The 24771-nt window shown below is 36.7% G+C and overlaps 1 protein-coding gene across 2 annotated transcripts in view; it reads left to right on the top strand.

Annotated features, from left to right (window-relative positions):
* Nucleotides 1-24771, top strand: part of PRIM2 (DNA primase subunit 2) — a 264376-nt gene that overhangs the window by 219566 nt on the left and 20039 nt on the right. For both annotated transcript variants that reach the window (XM_036998378.2, XM_036998379.2), the window contains 2 exons: nt 4381-4507; nt 10586-10668. In XM_036998378.2, the coding sequence (XP_036854273.2) occupies nt 4381-4507; nt 10586-10668 (210 nt within the window). The remainder of the gene's footprint in view (nt 1-4380; nt 4508-10585; nt 10669-24771) is intronic.

Below are 24771 nucleotides of genomic sequence, written 5' to 3'. Positions count from 1 at the left end.
CATTCCTAAAAGTTTGCACAAAAAGATTGTTTATAGTTAATGTTTATGACTAACAAAACAACTGGAACTTGTTTGTAAAAGATGTTTGCTGGGACTTTTAACAAATGAAATTCAATGATGATTTGAAAGTTTTTCTTCTTTCTTTAAAGTTCTCTTTTCTTTGAAATGCCGTGTTTTCCTGGTTGTAGATCGCTTGTGGGCAAATAGCTGTTTGTGAAGCTATAAGTAACTGATAAAAATTCTGGCAGCCTTTTTTAAAAAATGGAAATTGATAAGCTGATTCTAAAATTTATATGGAAATATAGGGTATAAACTAGCCAAAGTAATATTGAAAAACAAAACAAATTAAAAAAAAAGGAGAACTTAAATTATCTGAATTTGAAACTTACTGTAAAGACTTAGTAGTCAAGACAGGGTGGCACCGCCAAAGGATAGGCACATAGGTTAGTGGAATAGGACAGCATCCCTCAAGTCCACACATTTATGTCAAAGTTGATCAGGGTACCAAAATAATTTAATAAGGAAAAGAAAATATCTTCAACTAATGGTGTTGGAAAAAGTGTTTATCCACATGGAGGTAAAGGGTACCAGAATATGCCTCCCAAAATATGCCACTTTGGCATAAGAAATATTTTGAACTACAAACAATTGAGAACCAGCAGATGCAAGAAAAGTTCTACCTCTCTCTAACCGTCTAAAAGTAAGGTATAAATTTTCCCATTTATAAAGGAAATTAATATTTGTAAAGATGTCTCTGTGCCAGGAAGAGAGCTACCCCAGACAACTGTCATCACCCAAGAGACTCTCATGGGTAGTACAAGACAGCCGTTGTTTCCCAGACATTTCTTCCCCTGCCCTTCTCGTAGTCTGCCCAGTCCCAGAATCCCAAAGCTTTTTTTTCTCTCTTTAGCCTATGGTGGTATACAAACCCCACTTAACTGCCCATCTCCTTGAGTTGTACTACTTTGTAAGACTGCCACAATAATGTGTGTACTTACATAGATAAGTAATCAAACTTTTTTATTTCTGTTCATCTCTCTTTTGTCGGTTTGATTCATGGGCCCCAGACATTGAATCTAGGAGGATAGAGGGAATAAGGTATTTCCTCCCCTACAGAGGATAAAAAAGAATGTGGACTCTTACCTCACACCACACACACAAATTACAATGAATCAGTACCTAGATTTAAAAAACTAAAACATTACAGCTTCTAAAGGACAACATAGAAGAATGTCTTTGTAACCTGTCTTAGGACACAGCACTACCATAAAAATGTTGATAAATCAGTGTTCATCAAAAAAAATCTCCACATGCCTCAACAACCAAAAAGCAAGTAACCCTATTAAAAAATGGGCAGAGGATATGAACAGACACTTCTCCAAAGAAGAAATTCAGATGGCCAACAGGCACATGAAAAAATGCTCCACATTGCTAATTATCAGGGAACTGCAAATTAAAACCACAATGAGATATCACCTCATACTAGTTAGGATGGCCAGTATTGAAAAAACTAAGAACAACAAATACTGGCGAGGATGCGGAGAAATCCTACATTGCTGGTGGGAATGTAAACTAGTTCAACCATTGTGGACAGCAATATGGAGGTTCCTCAAAAAACTAAAAATAGAAATACCATTTGACATGGGAATTCTACAACTAGGAATTTACCCAAAGAATACAAGTTCTTAGATTCAAAAAGACATATGCACCCCTATGTTTATTACAGCACTATTTATAATAGCTAAGATATGCAAGCAACCTAAGTGTCCATCAGTAGATGAGTGGATCAAGAAGATGTGCTACATATACAGAATGGAATACTATTCAGCCATAAGAAAGAAACAAATCCTACCATTTGCAACAACATGAATGGACCCAGAGGATATTATGCTCAGTGAAATAAGCCAGGCAGAGAAAGACAAATACCAAACGATTTCCCTATTTTGTGGAGCATAACAACAAAGCAAAACTGAAGGAACAAAACAGCAGACTCACAAACTCCAAGAAGGGACTAGCAGTTACCAAAGGTGAGGGGTGGGGGAGGGCGGTGGGGAGGGAGGGAGAAGGGGATTGAGGGGTATTATGATTGACATACATGGTGTGGGGGGGATCACGGGGAAGACTGTAGCACAGAGAAGACAAATAGTGACTTTGTGGCATCTTACTACACTGATGGACAGTGACTGCAATGGGGTTTGGGGGGGACTCGATAATATGGGTGATTGTAGTGACCACATTGTTTTTCATGTGAAACCTTAATAAGAGTGTATATCAATAATACCTTAATAAAAAAAACTCTATAAAACTCATTTTATCAGAAGATAATATCAAGAGAATAAATAGACAATCCACAGACAGTAAGAAAATATTCATAACATCTACACAGGCAGTCCCGGACCTTACAATGTTTTGACTTAGGATTTTTCAACTTTATGATGGTGCAAAAATGGTATGTATTCAGTAGAGATGTACTCAGTACTTGAAATTTTGAATTTTGATCTTTTTCTGGGCTATTAATGTTCATTAGGACACTCTTGTGATGTTGGGTAGCTTCAGCGAGCTGCAGCTCCCAGTCAGCCACACGATGACAAGGTTAAACCACCGATATTTAACGACCATTCTGCACCCATACAGCCATTCTGTTTTTCACTTGCAGTACAGTATTCAGTAAATTTCGAGATATTCAACACTTCATTGTAAAATAGGCTTTGTGTTAGATGATCTTGCCCAATGTAGGCTTATGTAAGTGTTCTGAACATATATATTTAATGTGGGTAGTCTAAGCTATAATGTTCAGGTTACGTGTATTAAATGTGTTTTTGACATAAATTTTTTATGATGGGTTTATCAGGACAGAACCCCATAGTAAGGCGAGAAGGATCTGTATCTAACAACAGGTTTAAATCCAGAATATGTAAAAAATTCATATGTAAACGTAATGGATGTTTAAATGGCAAAAGATTTGAACAGACACTTGACAAAATAAGGCATTTCACCAGCCAAGATGCATTTGAAATGTGCCCAACAGTAGCAGTCATCAAGGAAATGCAAGATGAGATGCTGCTGCCTGCCCGCTGGAATGGCTAAAGTGAACAAAATGGGCACAACCAAATTTTGGGGAAAATGAACTCTCCTGCATTGCTAGTTGGGTGTAAAATCATACAGCCACTCTGGAAAAACATTGGTAGCAATTCTGTGTAAAATTTATCTGCGAGAAATGAAAGTAAACGTCCACAAAAGTCACCTGTAAGAATGTTCATGATAGCTTTATGGATAACAGCCCCAAACTAGAAAAGCCCATGTGTCCATCAGTAGGGGACTAGATAAACTATTTGTTATATTCATACAGTGGAACACAACAATAAAAGGAACACACTGCAGGTACGTGTAGTGAACGGCATGGGTAAATCTCAATATAAAAAGACATGAAAGAATCAGACACAAAACACTTTATATTGTGTGATAACATTTATATAAAGTTGTAGAATAGCTTAAACTTTGGTAACAAAAGTCAGATCAGTAGTTGCTCCTGGGTATGGAGGGAGGGGAAGAGTGTTGCCTGTGAAAAGGGGCACAAGGGGCTCTGGATTGGTGAAAATGTTCTCTCTCCTGATAGGGTACGGATTACATAGGTACAGTGATTTTTCAGAACTGATCAGACTGTAGGCTTGAGATCTGTGCACTTAACTATATGTAAATTGTAACCTCAAATTTAGAAATCTCACCAAAAAAATAACAGTATTTTCTTATATCTTAATTCTAATTTTCTTCCTTACCTTCCATAAAGCATCGGACAACTTAATCCCACTGTACTGAGCCTTTCATTAAATGTCAATTCCTTTTTTTTCCTCCCTGTCCCACCCATTTCAAAGTCCTTTCTGTCCCATGAGCTTGCTTTACAAATATGGAGTCAGGAATTCCAGGTAGGAGGCAATCGCAGTGGTTCATTCATTCATCAGGCATTTGCTGACTGCTTCCGTAGGATGGTGAAAACATGTAGGAGAGGGGAATGATGTTAAGGGGCATTTCAGAATAGGATGTGGGAATCGGGGAGAACTAGGTTTGGAGGTAGAGAAGAGGCTAATCTGGTATAATCTTTGGACTCAAACCAAGAAACGGGCAAATCAGTTGTTCTCAGGAAGGGATTATCTTCATCTTTAAACATTGTAAATATAAACAGCTGTCTCTACCTGAGAAATTTGTTTCTTGTAAGCTTTGCACCTTTAAAAAATGATTTATATCATAAAAGGCCCAAATGGAGTATATTATACGAATGCTGAATTTATTTTTAAAAATATCGCTTTGTACTCTTTGATTCTAGCTGACACTGATTACACCACTAATGCCATATTGTCTCTTCTTTCTTTTTCTTCCGATCAGTTTGACAAAGGCTACTCCTACAATATCCGTCATAGCTTCGGAAAGGAGGGCAAGAGGACAGACTATACACCTTTCAGTTGCCTGAAGATTATTCTAACTAGTCCACCAAGCCAAGGAGATTATCATGGTAAGTGCTTCCACTGGGTATGTTTGGAAAGTCGAGGAACCCAGCAGCTCAGTAGAAAACATTTAAACTGTGCAATGGCTTTTTGCGTTACTGGCAGGATCTAGTTTGTGGCTTATGTCAGTCATCAGGGTCAAGCTAGAGCTCCATTACTCTTGCGATTTGTCTTGTTGCTGAACTGGGTCAGCAAGCGAAATCCCTTCAGCTGCTCCTCAGTTTGTGCTGAAGCAGGCTCTTTAGTTCTCGGTCCCCCCTTCGACCCGCTCTGGTCTTCCTTGTGTTCTGCAAGTGTCTTAGGAGACTGATACAAGCTCTTCAAAGCCTTTTGAAATTCAATACCAAATTTTAAAATAGTTGATTCATTGATTTTTCAAAAGACTACCGAGGAAAAGTTGTTTTTGTTTTATTCTCATTATCATCATCTGATTAACAAAGATTAAGTGAGGGGTTTTACAAGTCATGGTATCAACCATCTGTCAGTTTACCTAAGCTGTAGGTCAAAAAACAAAAAAGGTTAAACTATTTTCTGTAGATATCTGAGTTCAACAACTTATTTCTAAAATATCTGAGCACACCTTGAGAAGTTCCTCATTTATCTGGTATGTCAGAGAATGATTTAATGGTCCATATGAGTAATTTCTTAGATTACCAAAGCTTACTATAGTATGTGTCAAAACTTTTTTTGTCTTAACATCATAAATAAAATTCTTTTTCAAAAGATCACATACTTTTAGGCTGTTAAAGATGAAATCATTACAAACAGAATTTTAAGAGAGATGCTTCATGTGTCCAGAGCTTTAAAAAAAATTCCTGTGCATTCATATGTAATTGGTGAAAAGGTGGGCAGTACAGTATTCACGGTGGGTGGTTCTGATCACCCGTGTCAGTCGCATCAGGTGCCTTTGAGAAATGCAGATTCTCAGGCTCCACCCTCAGACTTTTAAAATCAGATTTATGTACAAGCTCCCTGGATGATTTTTATGATTTCTAAACTTTGAAAACCATTGACCGGATACTTCTGTTAAGAAAGTCTACAGCTTTTTTTAGCAGCCATATGAGGCAGTTAACTTACACTGAGCCTTCAGGCGTTCTTCCGTCAGTTCCCAGGTCCTAGCTTTCCTTGCTTACTCTTGTTGACTTTTTATTAGCTTAAATATAGGACTTTATATTTCTTATTCCTGGTAAGTCATACCTTACTTATTTCAGCCATTCTGTTTGTTTTACTTTGTTTTTAATTTAAGCTCTATCAGTTAAAAAGTAATACACTTAGCAGACACTCAGCTCATATTATTTATTAGACACATCAATCTCTCTTATTTTTTTTTAATGAGCAAGCTCTATTTTTAGGGCAGTTTTAGGTTCCCAGCATAAGTGAGCAGGAAGTAGAGACTTCCCACATGGCCTCTTGCTGCCCACACATCCACAACCTCGCCCACTATTGGCATCCTGTACCAGAAGGTGTGTTGCATGTGAGCCGAGAAGAGTGTGGAATCGGCTGGTGGAGGATGTAGCCCTTTCATGGGTATCAGTTACATACAGTTGATTGGTGGTGCTGTTGAGTTCAACTGTGTTGTTGCTGATTTTCTGCCTGCTGGATGTGTCCATTTCCAATGGAGGGGTGTTGCAGTATCTAATAATTCCCCTGTTTCTCTTGGCAGTCAGCTTTTGCCTCATGTATATTCATACTGTGTTGTTAGGTGCATACACATTACGGATCATTACGTCTCCTTGGAGTGTTCACCCCCTTGGTATTCTGTAGTATCCCTAATAGATTTTCTTGCCCTAATGTTTGCTCTGTCCGAAACTAAGATAACCACTCTCACTTTCTGTGATTTGTGTTGCCATGGTGTCTTTACTCCTCCCCCGCTTTTCTCCATCCCTGTACTTTTATCTGTTTGTGTCTTTATATTTAAAGCAGCTTTCTTTTTACACAACATGCAATTGGGTCTTACTTTTTGACCCACTCTGACAATCTGTTTCTATTGGTGTAATTGAACCACTGATGCTTAAAGTGATTATCGATATAGTTAGATTAATAGCTACTGTATTTGTTACTACATTTTTTCTATTTGTTGCCCTTATTTTTTGTTTCTGTTTTGTCTCCCACACCTTTTTTGCCTTTTGTAGATTAACTGAGCATTTTATATGATTCCATTTTTCTCCTTTCTTAGCAAATCCGTTAAACTTCTTTGTTACTTTTTTAAGTGGTTCTACTTTTTAAGAGCTTTTATTGTACACTCACAGCTAATCCAAGCCCCTTACAAATCACCACATCACGGGTAGTACAAGTACCTTATAAATAAGGAAATATTGCTGAATGATTCTGTCATTCATTTCATTTAGTCATAGGAATACAAAAACACACAGAAATACATATGTAAGCACCCACATAGAATACATTGTTTCCACTGTTATTGTGAACTATCATCTGTTAGATCATGTAAGAATAAGACAAATAGAGGTTTTTATATTACTTGTCACCATTCTCTGTTTTTGTTCTTATCTTTAAGGTAGACTTGAGTTTCTGTCCTATGTAATTGCCCCTCTCTTTGAAGAACTTTTAACATTTCCTGCCTTGCAGGTTTACTGGCCACAAATTACCTCAAGTTTTGTTTGTCTGATAAGTTTTATTTCTTTTTTTTCTTTGGAGGAATAATTTTGCATGGTAAAGAATTCTAGGTTTGTGGGATTTTTTTCCCCCTCTTTCAACACTAAATATTTCACTGTCCTCTCTTTTTGCTTGCATGGTTTCTGATGATAAGTTAGATATAATTGATATCTTTGCTCCTCTGTAAATATGGTGTTTTTTCCCTCTGATTTCTTTGAAGAGTTTTTCTTTATTCTTGATTTCTGAATTATGAATATGATATATCTAGCTTGCTCCATCCATCCATCTCCACCCATCCGTCCATCCAGGTAGGTGCTTTCTAAGGTTCCTGCATCTGTGGTTTGGTGTCTGACATAAATTTGGGGGAAGTTCTTTGTCATTATTGCTTCAAATATTGCTTTTTTTCCTTTCTTCTCCTTCTGGTATTCCCATTATATGATAATTACACCTTTGATAGTTGTCTCACAGTTTTTGGATTTCTGTTTTTGTTTTTTTTTTCAGCCCTTTTTCTCTTTGTTTTTCAGTTTTGGAAGTTCCTGTTGACATCTCCTTTTGACTCAGAGATTTCTTTAGCTTTGTCTGCTAATAAGCCCATCAAGGGCATTCTTCACTACTGTTAGTGTTTTTATCTCTGCAATTATTTTTGATTCTTTCTCAGAATTTCCAACTCTCCACTTATATTACCCATCTGTTCTTGCATGTTGTCTGCTTTTTCCATTAGAGCCCTTAACACATTAATCATAGTTGTTTGAAATTCCCAGCCTGATAATTCTAACACTCCTGCCATATCTGGCTCGGGTTCTGGTGCTTGTTCAGTTTTCTTCAAACTGTGTATTTTGCCTTTTCATATACCTGTACTTTTTTGTTAAAAGGTAGATGTGATACATGGGTGAAAAGGACACCAGTAAATGGGCCTTTGGTAATGCGCTGAATGTGAGCAGGGGGCTCCTGTGATCCTGTAGGTCTCAGTCTTCCGTGAGCCTGTGGCCCTGGGCTGTGAACCTCAGTGGGATCCTCAGTTTCTTCCTTGTCTTTAGGGGGGGCAGGATGGCTGCAGGAGGCTGGAGCTGGGTATTTCCCTTCCCTCTAGGTAGGACCCCAGCACTTGAGGCTCTGGTTGGATGGTCTGTTCCGGGGGCAAGCCTTGTTAAGAAGAACATATTGCTCTGGAGTATTCACAGAGTGGTTACCTTTCCCCTCCCGGAAGCATGGGGGGTTTGCTCTGTTACTCACTGTGAGCACCCAGTGGGGCTCCTGGAGGTTCAGCTTACAGTGCGGGGCCCCACCGTGACTGGGTCCCTTTAGGGTTTTCAACTCCCAGACTTGTCCACACTGAGCCTCAAGGAATTTGTCAACTGCAGGTTAGGTTTTCCTACCCCAGCACTGGTTCCTACAGGAATTTCTGCGTAGTATATTCTTACTCTTTGTATCTGCCTCTCTCTCCAATTTTGGGTGGGGGCATTGCTCTGTGACCTTATTTCTCTGAAAGATTTAAAAACTGTTGATTTTTCAGTTTGTTCAGCTTTTTACATGTTAGAATGGAGTAGCAACTTCTAAGCTCCTTAAGTGCCAGACTGGAAGCCTGTGCTTTTTAGTTTTGTGTTAACTTGCAAAACTATTTAGTCCCCTAGATTGACATCATTTCATGAACCAGCATTGCCTGGAATGGTTGTTCACCAGTTATGAGTCTGTGTAGATATGACTATATTCTAGACTGTGTTTATCCATCTCTTCCACAAATGTATGTTGGGAATCTCTTTCGAACACTTCACTGCATAGGCATTCACTTGATAGTTACTTCGTTAGCCTCTCTTTGCTGTGGGACATAGAAGCAAAGCAGGAGCTGCTGAGTTCTGTTTTCTTTCTGTCATCTGTTAAAATAACAGCAGCTTCTCTTAGCACTAGTCTGTTTCTTCTTTTTTCTTCTAACTGTGAAGGTAGCTTTAAAAGGCTTTTTTTGCTCCTGGGTACTTTGGTACTCTCCAGCTTTGCCCTGTCTGACCTTTGTCATTCAGGTATAGCCATTAATTCAAATGTAATTTGGATAATTCAAGTAACTGGTCTCTTTTTCTCGCTCCTTTAGTAATTGGTCTTAATTCTTGGCTTACCAAGAATTCCCTGCGCAGCCTCATTTCTTTCTCATTGGGATCCTTTGCAATTTCATTATCAGATGTTTTTGAGAATAATAATAATAGCTAACAATGTTGAGTGCTTATTACTGTGTGCCAGGAGCATGTACGAGCTTCATACTACATCTCACAAGAGCTCTGTGAGTGATTATTTCCCACACTTGACAGAAAGTGAAGCTGAGACAAGAAATTTGCTAAAGGTCTTCCAAGTTGTCAGTGGTAAACTGAGATTCAAACCTAGGTAGTATAGCTCCAAACTCTTAACCGTGTGCTATATATGTATTTTTTTTCAATATATTTCCTTGTAGTTAAAAATTATTACAGTTTTGACCTGAATAAAGTATATACTAAGATTTCATAATTTGTAAGAGTACATAATATTATCATGGTTATTTTTATTAAGATTTTTGTAAACACATTGGTTTGTCATCTAGGCTCTTTGACATTATTTTTGTTCCAACATACATTTTATTGACTTCATTCAAATGTACATTTGTTTCTTACTAACTGACAGATCTGTCATCTTTATGACTGAAAAAGTAATCTGGCTTCCTGTATTAAATTTGAAAATAAGTATTTTGACTTGTTGTTGTAGTTAACTATTAAAATATCTAAATTCTAGATTTTAGTATAATTGAGCTTTACATTTCAATTCTTTGTTCTCATTTATGCAAAGATTTGTAATAGTCCATCTTAATTTTCTCATGAAATAATATGGAGATGACATGTATCTACTGTTAAGTTGTTTTTCTACAAAACAGTTTCCTGTTTGTCTATCTTACTCCCATCTATGATTCTTCTAAATTTATGTGGATTCTGCTCTATGGGAAATAGTCATAAAGTTTACATCTGAAAATGGTGTGTTTTTATATTTCTTAGAGTTTTCACATTTTTCTTTTTGTTTACATCATCTTTCTTCTTTCATGTGCCTTTAATGTACATTTTTTAACTAGAAAAAATATACATTTTTAACTATAAAAAATGTGAGATTGTTTAAAGTTTTTAGGTAAACTATTTTATAGCTTGTGATTGTTAGCTCTGCTTGTTAGCAAGTGGCATGATTAAAACTCTTTCCCCTTCTCAGGGAACGGCAGCTGAGCCTGAGAGTGCCGTGACGTTTTATATCACTCTTGAGCCTGTTGTGCCCTGATGACTGTACAGTAAGTCGTCGTTTAGATAAAGAGAGGAAAGCAGTTGCACCCATGGGCAATTAACTTTTTTATTAATAAGCTGTTAGACAGTTAAAGGGAGCTTAGACAGTCTCCCAAGTGTGGTATTGTACTCAGTCCTGGTAAATAACCTTGTGGTTATTTCATGTAACCTGGCTTGTTGTTTTGTTGTCAGGGTGCCCATTCCGCCACAGTGATCCAGAGCTGCTGAAGCAGAAGTTGCAGTCATACAGGGTCTCTTCAGAAAGCATAAGCCAGGTAGGTCAGATTCTGCTGTGCAACCTCAGTAATGTTCATTCAGCATTCCTCTCTGTTCATTCAGCATTCTTGCAGCAGTGCTGTGTACCACTTGTCAGGCCTCCACCAGCTGTCCTTTCTTCCAGGTGAATTAAGCTAATGCCTTGACTTTTTTGGTTTAGATGCCTTGGAAATTCTAGCTCTTCTGTCTGCTAGGCTGCATTTTTATTTTTCTTGGTAATGAAGGGAACTTGGAAACCTTTTTTCTCTCATTTTGTTTTACTATCTCAATTGAAGACATTTAAGAAAATGAATTTTTAGAGGAATGCATTGAAGCTTATTAATGAAGCTGAAAATTAATGACATATTTCATTTTGTGAAATTGTTTTCTATGCTGCATATAGATTAAAGCAGAAGATAATGTAGTGTATGCTGGCTAAATGTTCTGATAGGCATCAATTGTTGCTGTTACAAATACACTTGTAATAATATTTCATCAGATCAAATAGTTTGTCAAAATACCTTTTGTCTTGTAAACAGTTTAGATAAAGAAATTCCCAAATGTGAACCTGAATATTTAAGACTCTATCTTTTAAATATGCTTTAAAAAATAATGTGACATTGCAAAGACTACTGTCTATAGTGTGCTTTTGAGTTGACTTGGATTTTGAAGGAGATTAAGAGGATCTTCTTCCTTAGCTTAAGAAGAACAATGTATTTTTTTGAGCTGGAACATCTAAATTATTATGTAGCCTTTATCTTTTTTTCTTGAAGAAAATGGTTACTCTAGAAAAACTCTTTTGCTTCTACTGTGTCCAAAGTTCAGTTCAAATGTGACAGTTTTCAATACTCTGGGTAGGACATTGGCTCGCGGTGCTATTTGGGGATGCAAAGAAGAATCCGATATAAATCCTGCTTCTATATAGAACCAGAGTCTGGAGGGAAACATAAATTAAATGTCACGAGATACATGCACATAGTGTCGTGGCTCTTCTGAAGGGGGAGAACCATATAGATGAGGAGGCCAAGGAACACTTTCTGGAAGACATGCTGTTTGAATTAGGCCTTGAGTGGGGAACTGGGAGTTAGGAAGACAGAGTGCATGAATAAAAAGGAGCAAGTGTATAAGATTATTAGAATTTCAAGCTTAAGATAATGGTGGCATTAGTGCACAAACACTAAGAGACAGCTTAAAAGAAGCAGTTGGTTTGTATTCATCTTTCCCATTAGTTTGAGACTTTCCTGAAAGGAAGACTGTATTTTTATTTAACTTTCTGTCTAATAGTAATTAAGTGAGTTGCACTTCGTGGGTGCTGAAAAATGTTGTAAAAGTAAGTGGGCATATTGACGTTATGAGGTGGACGCTAAAGTGTGCTCGGTGGGGAACAGAAAGAGGCAAATGGGAACCCAGTGACACAAGTGAAGACCTTATCTGAAGAAAAAACTTAAGAGGTTGAGCACAGGGAAGCTGATGAAGTACAGTCGTGGCCTCTTCCTTGTAAAGTAGGGGGTCTGATCATTAGGTTAAAGAGGTTAAGAATGGTGTTTTGGATGTAGGAAAGGTTAAGAACTATTGATAAATTATTTGATAGGGAATCCAGAAGAAGAGAACTAAAGGCTTTTTCAGCAATTGTGAAGGATCATTTTTTTAAAATTACAGGCTGTTCCCACATCTTTTGAGAAGGTTGATGTTTTCTTTAGCAGCCGTGACTGTGTCTGGATGCTCTTTGCCTCTGACTCATTGCACTCCTCCAGTCACCCTCAGTCCGAAAGTAGATCCTTTTCATTGCAGCTGGTTAGTAATTTCCATGTGATCCTTTGGACCTTTCATCTGAAATGAGCACAAGTGTATAGTGCATGTGGGTAAGCTGTAAATAATATTTTGCTTCCATTTTATGTCTTTGTTGAGTGGATCTCAGTAGAGAGAAGCAACTGGGGGACTGTGTTTTTAAGGGCAGAAAATCCATGTAAACCATTTTGGTAAATACTTAGTTATAGACTGGCATAAATGCAAATTAGATCTTAAAAACTTAACAGGTATACATCAAATATTGAAAGAAAGTCAAGAAAAACATTAAAATGCATGCAAGGAGAAACCCAATGTAGTTACTTTCAGAGAAAAACTATTTGAAAAAGGTACCTTCAACTATAAAAAAAACTTAGATGTTAATCAGAAGAGAGATAAATTTGACCTAACCAGCATCACCTGCCTTTTTAAAAAGCAGATTTAAAGGAGCACATTTCATCTTCCTTTTTCAGTAAGCTTAGTGTGTAGTTTAAGACGGCGGTTGAATAGCAAACTAAAGCCAAGGGAAACGGGCAGTTGTGCATTTCTTCCTCAGCCCTCCCTGAGAGAAACACATGGAGGTCAGTTCACCAACAAGACAACAAACTTCTAAATGTCTGTATCCCAACAACACAGCTTAAAAATACATGAAGTAAAAACATGGAGAAAGAAAAAGAGAACTAGACAAATCACCAACTGTATTTAGAAACTTTGACACTCTTCTTTCAGTAATTAATACAAGTAGGAAATCAGTAAGGATACAGAAGACGTGAACAACCCTCAACCATCGCGACCTAACTGGCATCTGTAGAACATACCACCCAATAGCAGGTGAATACATCATTTTTTCATGTGTAGATGAAAAATGAACCAAAATAGATCATATTCTGGATGTTAATCCATTACAAATTTAAATGAATTAAAATCATACAGTGTTACATTTTTTTACTATAACCAGTACGAAAAGGCAAGAAAAAAGAAACAAAAGTCTGATTAGAGGGAAAACATTCCTCTATTCTCAATGTGATTATCTATGAAAAAAATATCAAAGAACCTATCAAATGTTATCATAACTAATGATTGCTTTATATTAATCAGTATACAATAATCGATTACATTTCTTCCAATGAACAACTGCCAATTTCAAAAAAATTTTCAAAGTTGCATCTATAATAGTACCAAACAACATAAATGGTTTTTGATGTAATTAGCAAAATATGTGCAAGATATTTATGATGATACACAGATGAAAACTGTAGTTTGATACGTTGCTGGAGGAAATCCAAGTGGTAAGAGCCATTGGCAGTTTGGCAGTTTCTTGTAAACTTACACAAACTGTGTAAACCTTGTTATTAACCACTACCAGGTATTTATGCCATTGAAATAAAAACATAAGTCCTCTCAAAATGTTTATACATGTTTATAATAGCTGGTACATGCAAAAACATGTATATATTCATGTCTATAGTAGCTTTATTCTAATTTTCAAAAACTGGAAAAAACTAATGTCCATCAGTGTGTGGTTGTATAAACAAACCATGCTGTAGTCATGCCGTGGGATGTTACTCGGCAGCAAAGAAGGAATAAACTGCTGACATACTCAGCAGCATGCATCATGCTAAGTGAAAGAAGCCCTACTGTATGATTCCTTTCATATGACATTCTGGAAAAGACAAATCTGTAAGTACAGAAAACCGATTGCTGGGAGCCAGGGAGGTATTAGTTACAAAGGGATGGGAAATATTTTTGGGTTGACGGACATGTTCTGTCTTGATTGTGGTGGTGCTGCCATGACTGAGTTTGTCAAATTTTGCAGAACTATGCACTATAAGGTGTATTTTACTGCATGCAAATTATACCTCAATTTTTTTAATGGGGAAAAACATAAGAGGGTAAGTAGGAATTAGCATAAATGAGCCAAATACTCATTTGCAGGGATTCAGTAGATTAATAAATAAAGAACTCAGAATATCAGCATGTAATTTAGAATTATGTAGGCAACATCTTATATATGGCCCAGTATTGAAATGATTAAAAGTAATCCTCTTGGGAGCAGCTCAGGCAGGGAAGAAACATGATGTGGGAGCTGTTGATATTAATAATGTTATACTGTATACTTGAAAAAATTATTTTCACTTCCACATGCATTCCTCGATTGAAGTTTGAAAATAACAGTTTCATGTTATATGTGAAGTTATGTGGTCATGTGCATAATGGATAGATGGTAACAGCGGTGGTAGCAGATGACTATGGGATCTTAGGGTGTGAGATTTTTAGCCTTTATCCTTTGGCCTGCCAGCACTACCACAGTATCTGGTCCATGTTAAGAACTGTGGAGGGTCTGAGACTTTGCCTTACATGCAAGCTAAGAACGTAGCTGCCACAATTTCACAAATGGTGGGAGAAGACACAAAGATTGTAACAATAGCTGCATATCAACCGTTTCCTGCACCTGTTCCCTGAGCCCCAATTCTTACAGACAGACATGGAGAAGGCCAAGTACCATCATGTGCAGTGGGCTGTGCTGGAGGAAAGAAACTCCGAGTGTAGGGAATCTTAAAATGGACAGTAAGCATGTCTGTACTTTCATTTATGGAAGGTACTATATGTGTTCCAAGGCCGTTGGTTATAGACATCCTTGAAAAAGTGGTTTGAAACAAAGGTCATTATTTTCTCTTGTTGCAAAATGTTCAGAAACCTGGAACCCTCTGGAAAATTCTCTCTCAACAGTACATAGCATGAGAACAAAGTGATAAATAATATATGTCTGTAAGGTATATTGGCATCTTTCCTTTTTCTCCTTAAGATAGTGGTATGTATTTTAAGCTCAGTTTACTTCTTTTAACATTTTCCAGCGAAGTAATAAATCCTCTCAATGCTTTGTTAGTTTATCCAGTTAACCATGTCTCTCAGTAGTTCCTGTCTGGTTTATATACCTTGGTTCTTGGTTTTTAGGTTTCATTTTGCTTTAAAAAATCTGCAGTTTATGATAGTATAATACCTTGAGAAATAGAAATTTTAAGAATGTGCCTTCAAAATATTGAGAATAAAAATCTCTGATCTTAAATACTTTATTTCTTTGAAGAGATTTTTTTTTCCCAACTGTGAAAAGCTACAGATGAAATTTTCACACTGCAGTTTTTTTTTTCACTGATGCCCGTAATAGTGTGCTGTATCCTTTCTTAGGAAGAAAGTTGTCTTTCCAATACTAAACCACATAGGGCATATCTGTAATTCTCACAAATCTTAATCAATAAACAATACTAATTACTGCTAAGAGACTAATTTAAAGGTGAGAGTTCATTGTGATACATGCCAGGGTAGACTGAACATCTTTTGTCATAATATATAGACACCTTTGCTTCTTAATAGGTTTTCTTTCTTACTGTGTAGTGACGAGTGGTGTGCTGGTCTGTCACTGGATACAGAGCAATTTGAAGCCATAGTACTTTTTTTTTATGTTTATATTTTGGCTTACTCTGTGCCAAGCACTGTGATGGGTACTTTACCCAAATAAACCGTATCTCATTTGATTCTTGGCACCGTATTACCCTTGTGTCTTCGAAGGGAAAGGTGAGGTCTGGGAAGGAGGCCACTCAAAACCATATGGCTCATCCAGGAGGAAGCCAGGACGCGCATCTCACCGGCCCTGATGCCCCACTTCCTTCCACTGCATTGTTCTGCTGCCCCCCTAGTATTTTTACTTTTTCTTATTTTCTTTTTACTTTAAATTCAGTTAAAATTATTATTGGTTTCTTTCAGGTAAAGCCATTACTATGAGGTAAACAATGATTTTTATGTACCTGGCTTTAGGAATATGTTTATTATTTAAACACTGGCAAATAAGATGAGAATAATTCACAAATTATAAATAGCAAGTAATAACAGGGTTTCAAAAGTCCTGGTTACTTTTTTTACAAATTGAGGTGAAATTCATATAATATACAATTAACTATTTGCAAGTGGATAATTCAGTGTACTAATGTTGTATAACTACTATCTCTGTCAAGTTGCAAACATTTCATCACCCCAAAAGAAAACCTGGGACTATTAAGCAATCACTACCCAGCCCCTAGCAATGAGTCATCTCTATGGACTTGCCCGTTCTGGCTATTTCATAGAAATGGAATCACACAATGTGCGACTTTTTGTGTCTGGCTTCTTTCACACAGCATGCTTTTGAGGTTCATCCAAGTTGTAGCATGGATCAGAACTTTATTCCTTTTTATGGATGAATAACTTTCCAGTGTGTGTCTATAACACATTTGGTTTATCTGTTCACTCATCGGTGGGCATTAAGTTGTTAGTTCCTTTTGACTGTGCAGTACACTGGTGCTGCTGTGGACGTTCACATACAGGTATTTGAGTGCTTACTTCAATTTTTTTGGTGTGTACTTAAATATCAAATTGCTGGCTGCTTCATAAAGTAATTCTATGTTTAACTTATTAGGGAATTGCCAAACTCTTCCACATTACATTAACAAATGGATAAAAACCATATGATCTTATCATTATGTGCTGGAAAAGCACTTGACAAAATTAAATATTCATTTGTGACAAAAACTCTCAACAAAGTATAGAGGAAACCACCTAAACACAATGAAGGCCATATGACACACCCCCAGCTAACATCAGACTCAATGATGGAAAGCTGGAAACATTTCCTCCAAGATCAGGAACAATACAGGGATGTCCATTCTTACCTCTTTTATTCTACATATACTGGAAGTCCTAGCCACAGCAATCAGATAAGAAAAAGAAATACAGGATATCCAAACTGGTAAGGAACAAGTTTGCAGATGACATGATAGCATATGTGGAAAGCCCCAAAGACTACACCAAAACACTGTTAGAATAAGTGAATTCAGTAAGGTTGCAGGATGCAAAATTAATACACAGAAATCCATTGCATTTCTATACACTAATAATAAAGTATCAGAAAGAGAAATTAAGAAAAAAATCCCATTTACAACTACATTAAAATAGGAATAAATTTAACCAAGGAGGTGAAAAGACCCATACACTGAAAACCTTAAGACCTTGATGAAGGAGACCAAAGGTGACATGACTAAATGGAAAGACATATTGTGTTCATGGGTAGGAAGAGCTCTTGGTTAAAATGTCCACACTACCCAAAGCAGCCTACAGATTCAGTGCAATCCCTGTCAAAACATCAACAGCATCTTTGTCTTTTGAATTTCATACTAGCTTTATAAATGGTCTGCTACCTTTACTATATGTTTGTTTTTACCTGTATGTTTTTTTAAAATATATATTTATTTATTTTTAATATTTTCTTTTTTCTAGTTACAGCCTTTTCTTCCTGATGAGGAAGTCCTTTTATCATTTCTTGTAAGGCTGGTTTAGTGGTGTAAATTCCTTTAACTTTTGTGTAGTAAACTCTTTTCTCTCTCCTTCAACTTTGAATGATAACCTTACAGGGTAGAATATTTTTGCTTTTAGGTTTTTTTCCTCTCAGCACTTTGAATATATCATGCCACTCCTTCCTGGTCTGTAAAGTTTCTATTGAAAAATCAGCTGATTGCCTTATGGGACTGTTACATGAATTTTCCAGAGAGATGTAAAAGAAATGCCTTCCCCCCAAGTTGTAAGGGAACTGACAGGCCAAAAAGAACTTGGACAAACACAGCTTGTGAGTAAATGAGTTTTATTAAGGGGTTACTTACAGAGCAGTAGACAACATGGAACAGTGGAGAACATTCGGGCAGTTGCTCCACCAAGTTGTCCCCCTGTGCCTGTTAAGCTAGCTTTTTATCAGGTAATGGTGAAAAGGGTGCATCCAGGTAAGTTGATAAACACAGAACTGCTGCTGCTTGAGTTTTGATGGACTTGGTGAGCATCTTGCAGTCCTTCTGTCTGAGCCTGCAGGTTGAGGCAGGCGGGGTAGTCCCACTTCCCCTCCCTTGGAATGCAGCCCAGCAGTTTGTCCTTTAAAATGGCTACTTAACCAAATCGGCTTTAGTCAGGCTTCAGAGGGTCATCTATACTGTAGGGATTTCTCTTGTATGTAACTTAGCTTTTCTTGTTGCTTTTGAGAATCTCTCTTTAATTCATGCCATTGCAATTAATAATTGTCTTGGTGTGAAATATACTGGGGCTCATCTTGTTTGGGACTCTCTGTGCTTCCTGGACTTGGGTATTTGCTTCCTTCCCCAGGTTAGGCAAGTTTTCAGCTATTATTTCTTCAAGTAAGTTTTCTGCCCCTTTCTCTTTTTCTTCTCCTCTGGGACCCCTATTATGTGAATGTTGTTTCACTTGAAGGCACAGAGATCTCTCAGCATCTTCTTGTTTTTTTTTTTAATTCTTTTTTTTTTCTACTATCAGCTTGGTTGCTTTCCAATAACCTTCCAGATCGCTGATCTGCTCTGCACCCTCTATTATTCTGTCGATTCCTTTTAGTATTTTCCCTTTCGATTATTGTATTCTTTAGCTCTGATTGGTTCTTTTTATTTTTTTCTATCTCTTTGAAATCTTCCCTGAGGTCAGCCACTCTTCTCTCCAGTCCAGGAGTATATTGTGACCATTACTTTGAACTCTTTATCAGACAGATTGCTTATCTCAATTTGTATTCCAAATTCTCTCATGTTTTGTTTTGTTCTTTCATTTGGAACATATTCCTCTGCCTCATTTTGTCTGGCTGTGTTTGTTTCTGTGTATTAAGTAGGTCATCTATGTTTCCTGGTCTTGAAAGCAATTGCCTTCTTTGGTAGGCATCCTGTGGTTCCCAGAAGCACAATACCTCCTGGTCACCAGAACCAGACATGCCAGGGGCATCCCCCCGAGGGCTGCATGTGCCCCGCTGTGTGGCTGAGCCACTACTACTGTGAACAGACTGATGGTAAGGTCAGCCCTCTGCCTGGCCGTCAGCAATGCCTGACCAGACTATTACAAGTGTGCTGTAGATGCAGAGGGTCAGAACTGGCTCCCCCAAGTGTTCAGCCAGCAAAGCTGAAGGTTGGGAAGAAAATTGGCATCTGCCATCCCTTCCTTGAGAGAGCTCCCACAGGTACCCACCTCTCTGGCATACATCCAGTGTCGATCACTAATTCTCCTACATGTATAACGAAAGCACTTTTCAAACTGATGCTTCACTTTTGGGTCTCTTATCCACACAACACACCTACCCTCTAAGGGCAGAGACTTAGCTTCCCACAGCCCCCCAGCTCTCCGGGAGTTAAGTGCTGCTGATTTTCAAAGCCAGATGTCAAGGAAGCTCAGGTTTCTGTTGCATATCCCCAAGGTCAGGCGTCATGCTGGGTGCAGGGCTTTATTCCTTACCCCTCCTCACCTCGCTTCCTCCCATTTATGGGCTGGGGCGGGGGAGGGTCGGATCCTGATCAGTCCTGTCTCGCCCCTTCCACCCTTCTCGGTGTGGCCTTCCCTTTGTCCTGGGCTGTGGCAGGTCTGCTCTGCTGGCCTTGAGGTCCTTCCAGAGTGAGCTGCGTGACTTGCAGGTGCTCGCCCCGTGTGTGCGTGGGAGGCGATCACAGGTGACCGCGCTGACCTCTTCCACCATCGTGCGTACACCCTTCTTGGATCAGTTTTGGTAGTTGATGTGTTTCTAGGTTATCTAATTTGTTGGTGTGCAGTTGTTCATAGTTGTTCATAGTTAATGTAATCCTTTCATTTCAGTGAAGTTGATAGTAATGTCCCTACTTTCACGTCAGATTTTAGTAATTTGAGTCTTCTCATTTTTTGATTAGTCAGTCTTGCTGAAGCTTTGTTAGCCTTGTTGATCCTTTCAAAGAACCAACTTGAACTTTTGAAATTTTTTCTTTTTTCTTTTTTTAAGCTCCACTCTAATCTTATTTTCTTCTTTCTTTTGGCTTTGAAATTAGTCTGTTCTTCCTTTGCTGTTTATTTAAAGGTAGGTTATTGATTTCAGATCTTTCTTCTTTTCTATTCTACTATTTACAGCTTGAAATTTCTCTGTGAACACTGCCTTCACTATATTCTATAAGGTTTGGTATGTTGTATTTTTGTTTTCATTTGTTTTAAAGTATTTCCCAGTGATTTTTTTTCTTTACCCACTGATTGTTTATGAATGTATTAATTTTCACATCTTTTAATTTACTGATTTTATGAGTATTTCTCATTTTATCCCATTGTGACCAGAGATATTAATATAATTTCAGTATTTTAGCATTTATTAAGACTTGTTTTGTTTCCTAACACATGGTTTATCCTGGAGAATGTTCCATGTTCACTTGAGAATATGTATTCTACTGTTTTGTATGGAATATTCTGTATATGTCTGTTTTATCTAGCTGGCTATAGTGTTAGTCAGGTTCTGTTTCCTTGTAGATCATCTATCTAGTTGTTCTACCCATTATTGAGAGTGGTGTAAATAATGTTTCCAGCTATTATTGTAGAACTGTCTATTTACATATTTTAGATATGTTTTTGGTGTGCATGTGTTTATAATTGTTAAATCTTTTTGATGGATTGAGTTTTTTTCAATATATAATGTCCTTTTTTGGTCTCGTGTAATACTTTTTTACTTAAAATCTGTTTTGACTGATAGTATAGCCACTTCAGCTCTTTTAGATACTATTGTCTTGGGGTATATTTTTCTGTCTTTTTACTTTCAAGCTATTTTTGTCTTTGATCTAAAGTGAATCTCATAGAGAACATAGAGTTTGATCATGTATTTTATCTATTTTTGCAGTCTCTGATATTGGAGAGTTTAATCAATTTATGGTTAAAATAGTTACTGATAAGAAAAGATTCACTTTGTCACTTTGCTCTGTTTTCTCTATCTCATATCCTTTTTCTCTCTCAATTCCTCCATTACTGCCATCTTTTGCAATTTTTTTTTTTGATTCTCATTTCCTTTTCTGTATATATGTTTTTAGTTATTTTCTTAGTGGTTACCTGGGGATTGCAGTTAATCTCTTAAATTTACAACAATCCCAAATTAACCTTTTTAGTATACAAAATTCTGCTTCTCAGCATTTTATTTAAAAAAAATAATAATAAGGGAGAAAAGTGGGATTCACATATAAATCAAGTATAAAAATCAAATGAATAATATCTGACTTGATTGTTTATAGTTCATGATGCGTGATCAAAACCAAAAGTTTCTGTGATGACTGCCCTTGTACTGTTCACCATGTAAGAACTTATTCACTATGTAGGAACTTGTTCGTTATGCTTCAGAAGATTGGAGACTGTTGAGAATTAGGCTTGGGGTTGATTAATGATTGTGCATTGACTCCCCTATACAGAATTTTATTGTTGTTAACAACCATTTGAACAATAAATATGAGAGATGCCCTCTCAAAAAAAAAAAAAAACAAACAGCTCTGCTTCTATATAGCCCTCTCCCTTCCTTCAGTTGGCTGCTTTCACAAATTACATCCTTATACATAGTGTGCCTGATAACAAATTTATTACTGTTTTATGCATTTGTCTTTTAGATCATATTGGAATAAAAGGAGGGGTTACATACCAAAACATGATAATACGGACTTTTCTGTGCCTATGTAGTTATATCTTCACCAGTTTTTCTTTACTTTTCTATGGCTTTGAGTCACTATCTAGGGACCTTTCATTTTTGCCTGAAGGACTCCCCCTAGTGTTTCTTGTAGGGCTAGGCTACTAGCAGCTTTTGTTTATCTCCTTAATTTCTGAGTAATTAGACAATTTTGTCAGACATATGAAACTTGGTTGAGTTTTATTCTTTCAGCAAAATATGTTACCCCACGCCTTCTGTCCTCCATGTGTCCTGCTGAGAAATCAGATATTATCTTGAACTGATTATCTCTTGTATGGGAAAAGGGGTTTGTCTTGCCCCTTTAAATATTCTCTGTGTCTTTCAGTGGTTTGTTTATAGTGTGTTTGTGTGGCTCCCTTTGTCTTCATCCTTCTTGGAGTTTGTTCAGCTCCTTGGCTGTATAGATATATGTCTTGTAAGAGATTTGGGACCTAAGAGATTTGGGCCATAACTTCTTCAGCTCTTCTTTCCAGCCCTTTCTGTCTCCGCTCCTTCCCATTATTCATCTGTGGGTACACAGATGATGTCCCTTTGGCTCTATTCATGTTTCCCGATTCTTTCTGCTCTTCAGATTGGATTTTCTCAACTGATCAATCAGCATATTTTTTCTGCCTGATGCAGTTTTTCAACATTTTTTCATTTTAGTTATAATTTTCAGCTCTCTAATTTGTTTCCTTTTTATAGTTTCATTCTCTTTATTGCAAAGACATCATTCTTCCAGTTTCCTTGAGCTTTTTGTCTGTAGTTTCTCTTAGCTCTTTCAGCATATTTAAAACAGTTGATTTAAAGTCTTTGTTAAGTCCAATATCTGTGATTCCTTGGGGACAGTATGCATTAATTTCTCCTGGGAATGGGCCATTTGTTTCTTTCTATGCTTTATAATAATTTCTAGAAAACTGAACATTTCAAATATTACAAATTACTAACTCTGGATGTCTGATTCTTTTTTTATACTTGGTCTTCGTTGACTGTTTAGCATTTGAAATGTGGCTGGTCCAAATTGAGATGTTGGTGAAGGCCGTGTGGTATGTTGGTAAATCAGTCTGGGAGAGAAAAAAAAAAGCCCTAATTCATGTAATTTTCTTATTTCTGTTATGTGAATTCTCCTGTGGCCAATGTTAGACTACCAGTGTGATGTTACAAACCCTGACTTAGAGATGCGCACAACCAGCTTTCACAGACCAGTTGGAGTCAGCTCCAGCATACTGCCTGCTGTAAGTTTAGGATACATGACAGGTCTCAGAGGATTAGTATGAAGGAAGGAGCATTTGTAAAATAGCTCAGTAATGATTTTATTATGTTGGTTACAAGTTGAAATGACAATAAACAATACTGATTTAAATAAATGTATTAAAATTAATTTCATGTTCCTTCTTAATTGTAGCCAGAGAAATTTTAAATTACAGATGTCACTCATTATGTTGCTATTGGAGAACACTGACCTAAGTAGTTAGATGTGACCTTTGAGTATTACAGTGATTAGGTTCTATTTCTGTATTGTATTTTGATATTTGTTTCTAGCATACAATTGTGTTTTACCTAGTACAACCAATATTTATTATTGCATGTTGACTTATACTTTTCCATGTATAAATAAGAATACTCAAGTTTTTCTCTTAATTGAAATGATGCATTATTTACAAATGTATTTCTGTACTAATATTCTTGAAATTCATTTTTCACTTTAGTGGTTTTTTTGAAATATTCAGAGAGGAAGTAAATGTGTTTTAGGATTTTGACTCAGCATAACCATTAATGATTATTTTAAAAGCAAATCTAATTGGTGCTTCCAAGAAACCTATAGCTGATATTAAAACTATGAAATTTGAAAAAAAAAGTATGCTCTTTATACTTTTTTAGAGGTTGGTTAACCTCATTTTCACAGTCCAAAATTTTCAAGAAGTTAGTGACCATATTAAATCTAAAACTGGTAAATCCCTTTTAATGAAGAAATCTTTCAAAATGGACAGTTTAAAAGACTTAAAAGTAATACTGTGTCAAGAAGATTTTATGGCAAAGATAAATCTCAATGACTCCTTACTCAGTGTTCATATAAATCTGAACTACCTAAAACTCTTATGATTTTTCTTAGGTAAGAAGTACTTATCCATAGGTGGTATTTAGTCTGTCCATTACTTTGTGAACAATAACTGCATTTAAGAGCATCTCTTCTGATTTATGAGAAACTTAGATTGCTGCACTTAACTTTCCTTTCCTTAGTATTGTAGTTGAAAATGTGTACATTGTTCTTGGTAAATCCTAGAGCTGCGTTAGGAGAAGATGCAAGTTGACCATTGGAATTAGTGTCAGGAGGATATAGTTGTATTTTTGGCTTTAATCACAAAAATCACTGAATATCTAATTTGATTTCTGTGTATATCCCTCCTCCTTCAGGGACTATGTGGTCATTTGAAGATTAATACTCTTCAGGGTGGTTCAAAGAAAAATCACTTTGAAAGTCAAATAACATATGCTGTTGTTAGCCAAACCTCTTAAAATGTACTTTTATTAAAATCGCATTAAATGAAAAACATAGCCTTTCTTAAAAGAACATTTAGTACTGTTTACAGTTATTTATCTTTCTGTATTATTTATTCATTATATGAGAAATTACTGACATCTACAGAGGAATTTCATTCAGCAGCACATGATATTGTCACTTCTGATACTTGTAATAAAATCCAGCCTACTGGTAGACAGAAACCTTTTCTACCTCTTTTCTACTTCATGATTGGTTTTATAGAGTATTCTCTTTCCCCGATCTTTCTTTTTTTGAGAAGCAAATTTTAAAGTATGAAGAAAATTAATAAGTATCTAACCT

The sequence above is a fragment of the Manis javanica genome, chromosome 16 (assembly GCF_040802235.1).
Source record: "Manis javanica isolate MJ-LG chromosome 16, MJ_LKY, whole genome shotgun sequence".
NCBI classification, from domain to species: domain Eukaryota; kingdom Metazoa; phylum Chordata; class Mammalia; order Pholidota; family Manidae; genus Manis; species Manis javanica.
The sequence above is the reverse complement of the archived record's forward strand: the minus strand, read 5'-3'. Positions and strand labels throughout refer to the sequence as shown.